Raw genomic sequence first — 2,318 nt, forward strand, 5'->3', positions numbered from 1 at the left:
TCTGCATGTGGCTATGCAATTTTCCCAGCATCATTTATTGAATAGGGATTCTTTTCCCCGGTGTATGTTGTTGTCTGCTTTGTCAAAGATCATTTGGCTATAGGCAGGTGGTTTTATATCTGGGTTCTCTATTTTTGTGCCAATACCACACTGTTTTGGTTACTATTGCCTTGTAGTATAGTTTGATGTCTGATAATGTGATGCCTCCAGATGTGCTCTTTTTGTTTAAGATTGCTTTGGCTGTTAGGATTCTTTTCTGGTTCCAAATGAAGTGTAGAATTATTTTTTCTAGATCTGTGAAGTATGACATTGGTATTTTGATGGGGATTGCATTGAATCTGTAGATCATTTTGGGTAGTATGGACATTTTAACATTGTTGATTCTGCCAATCCATGAGCATGTTTTTCCATTTTATTTGTGTCCTTTGCAGTTTCTTTCCTCAGTGTTTCATCGTTCTCCTTGTAGATATCTTTCACCTCCTTGCTAACCTCTTTCTTGATCAGTGTGAAAATATTTCCTCAGAGAAGGTTGAATGCATCATGATGAGGCCCCAAACCACCAGCTCCAGTTTACAAAGCATGGCAAGCAATTATTGCCTCCCCCACCCCCCAGAAAACTAAAGAAAAGTTTGGTTACTCTGCAGTCTTTGAAAATAAAAAATTGATTTGATAAGGCATTGATGTATAAGATTCAATTTTAGATGTTCTAAAGAATAAATTTTCTTCTTTTTTTAAGAATGAGTTTTTAACTCAGATAATTTTTACTACAACTTTTTTTTTTTCTCTTAAAAAGTCACATTTGTCTCTTATAGATGGTTTCACAGAATATTTCATTCTCTTTTTGGAGATTGTTTATCTTTCTAGGTATTTTCAAAAACATAATTCAGATTTGGTAATTTACATGCTGAAATATTGCAATTACACAAAGATTTATGATTAATTTACCTTGTTTCTCTACATTGTAGATTGCTTTTTTATTTTTTCACTGATCATTGTCTCTAGATTAATATGTAAAGCTCTGTACAACTCAAAATGTAGTAATTTCATTAATAGTCTTCAGTCATGGATTGCTTATAAACTTCATCTCTAAGCAGACAAGCTTGGCCCTCAGGGATGCACTTTTGGGGCCCAGTGTGGGTGGGCTCTGAGATGCCCGCGTTCTGGTAACCTGCAGGATGATTTGGCTGTTTTAGCTGGTGGAGGCAGTGACCTCAGACTCTGGACAGTGAACGGGGACCTCGTTGGACATGTCCACTGTAGGGAGATCATTTGTTCAGTAGCTTTCTCCAACCAGCCTGAGGGAATATCTATCAATGTAATTGCCGGAGGATTAGAAAATGGAATTGTAAGGTAAGAGGAATTTGGATTCTCCTTGTTTGCTTTTATTCATAAGGACAGAGCAGTTTCAGAAATTAGTTTTTGATATCTAGGCATATTAATATTCAATATTTAGAGATTTTAAAACATCTTCAGATAAAGGTTCTTCCTGTTTTATTTCTAAATAATAAAAATAGCTTCAGTGCATTTGAAGTTTTATGTTAACTATAAAAGATTAACAATATGAAAGTACATAAAGCTAAAAGTTCCCTTATTCTTGCAAATTTCCAGAGGTAACTACTGTTCTTTGTTTATTGTATTTCCTTCCTAATGACTTATCAGAAAGAAACAAATATGTAGGGTTTTTTAGTGAGAGTAATTTTAGTTTGCATCATTAGATTATGACTTTTTTCCCCCTCTAGGTTATGGAGTACATGGGACTTAAAGCCTGTGAGAGAAATTACATTTCCCAAATCAAATAAACCTATCATAAGGTAAGATCTTACCCCCCCCCTTATTCTTCATAATATAATTTGTGATTGCATTTTTTCTTAGAGTGATATTAAAGCACAGAGACCTAAAGAAGTGTGTGATTGAAGTCATCTTGAAAAGCTGACCGTTTTATCCATGACCCAGCAGCAAGAGGAACTACACACTCCTTACCTTCATGGAACTTAAAATCTGAGTCAGTAACTCAGAGTCTAATGGAAAGACATGCTGGCAGTGTGTCCAGGGAAGGCCTCTAGAATTATAGATATTTTTTCCTTCCTCATTTGGAAAGACCATAATGGTGATTGATAGTAGCAGGAGTGTGCTTGACACAATGGATAAACAACCAGTTTATTTGCTCAGTTAACAAATTTGACTTGAAAACCTCAATTGAAAGAAAAGTGATTCAAATTCTGCTTTATTAAAATAAATTTATTTTCAGTGTACTAAATTTAAAGTTTAAGGAACCTAAAGTTATTATTTATTAATGTTATATTTTTTTGCCCTTTTTT

General features: G+C 34.4%; 1 protein-coding gene across 1 annotated transcript in view; it reads left to right on the forward strand.

Moving 5' to 3' along the window:
- The window catches only part of LYST (lysosomal trafficking regulator), a 155,321-nt gene that overhangs the window by 151,825 nt on the left and 1,178 nt on the right, over positions 1-2,318 (forward strand). Inside the window, exons 46-47 of the mRNA XM_012660158.1 lie at positions 1,194-1,350; positions 1,740-1,811. Coding sequence (XP_012515612.1) covers positions 1,194-1,350; positions 1,740-1,811 — 229 coding nt within the window. The remainder of the gene's footprint in view (positions 1-1,193; positions 1,351-1,739; positions 1,812-2,318) is intronic.

Source organism: Propithecus coquereli, unplaced genomic scaffold (assembly GCF_000956105.1).
Source record: "Propithecus coquereli isolate 6110/MARCELLA unplaced genomic scaffold, Pcoq_1.0 Scaffold66, whole genome shotgun sequence".
Taxonomy (NCBI): Eukaryota; Metazoa; Chordata; class Mammalia; order Primates; family Indriidae; genus Propithecus; species Propithecus coquereli.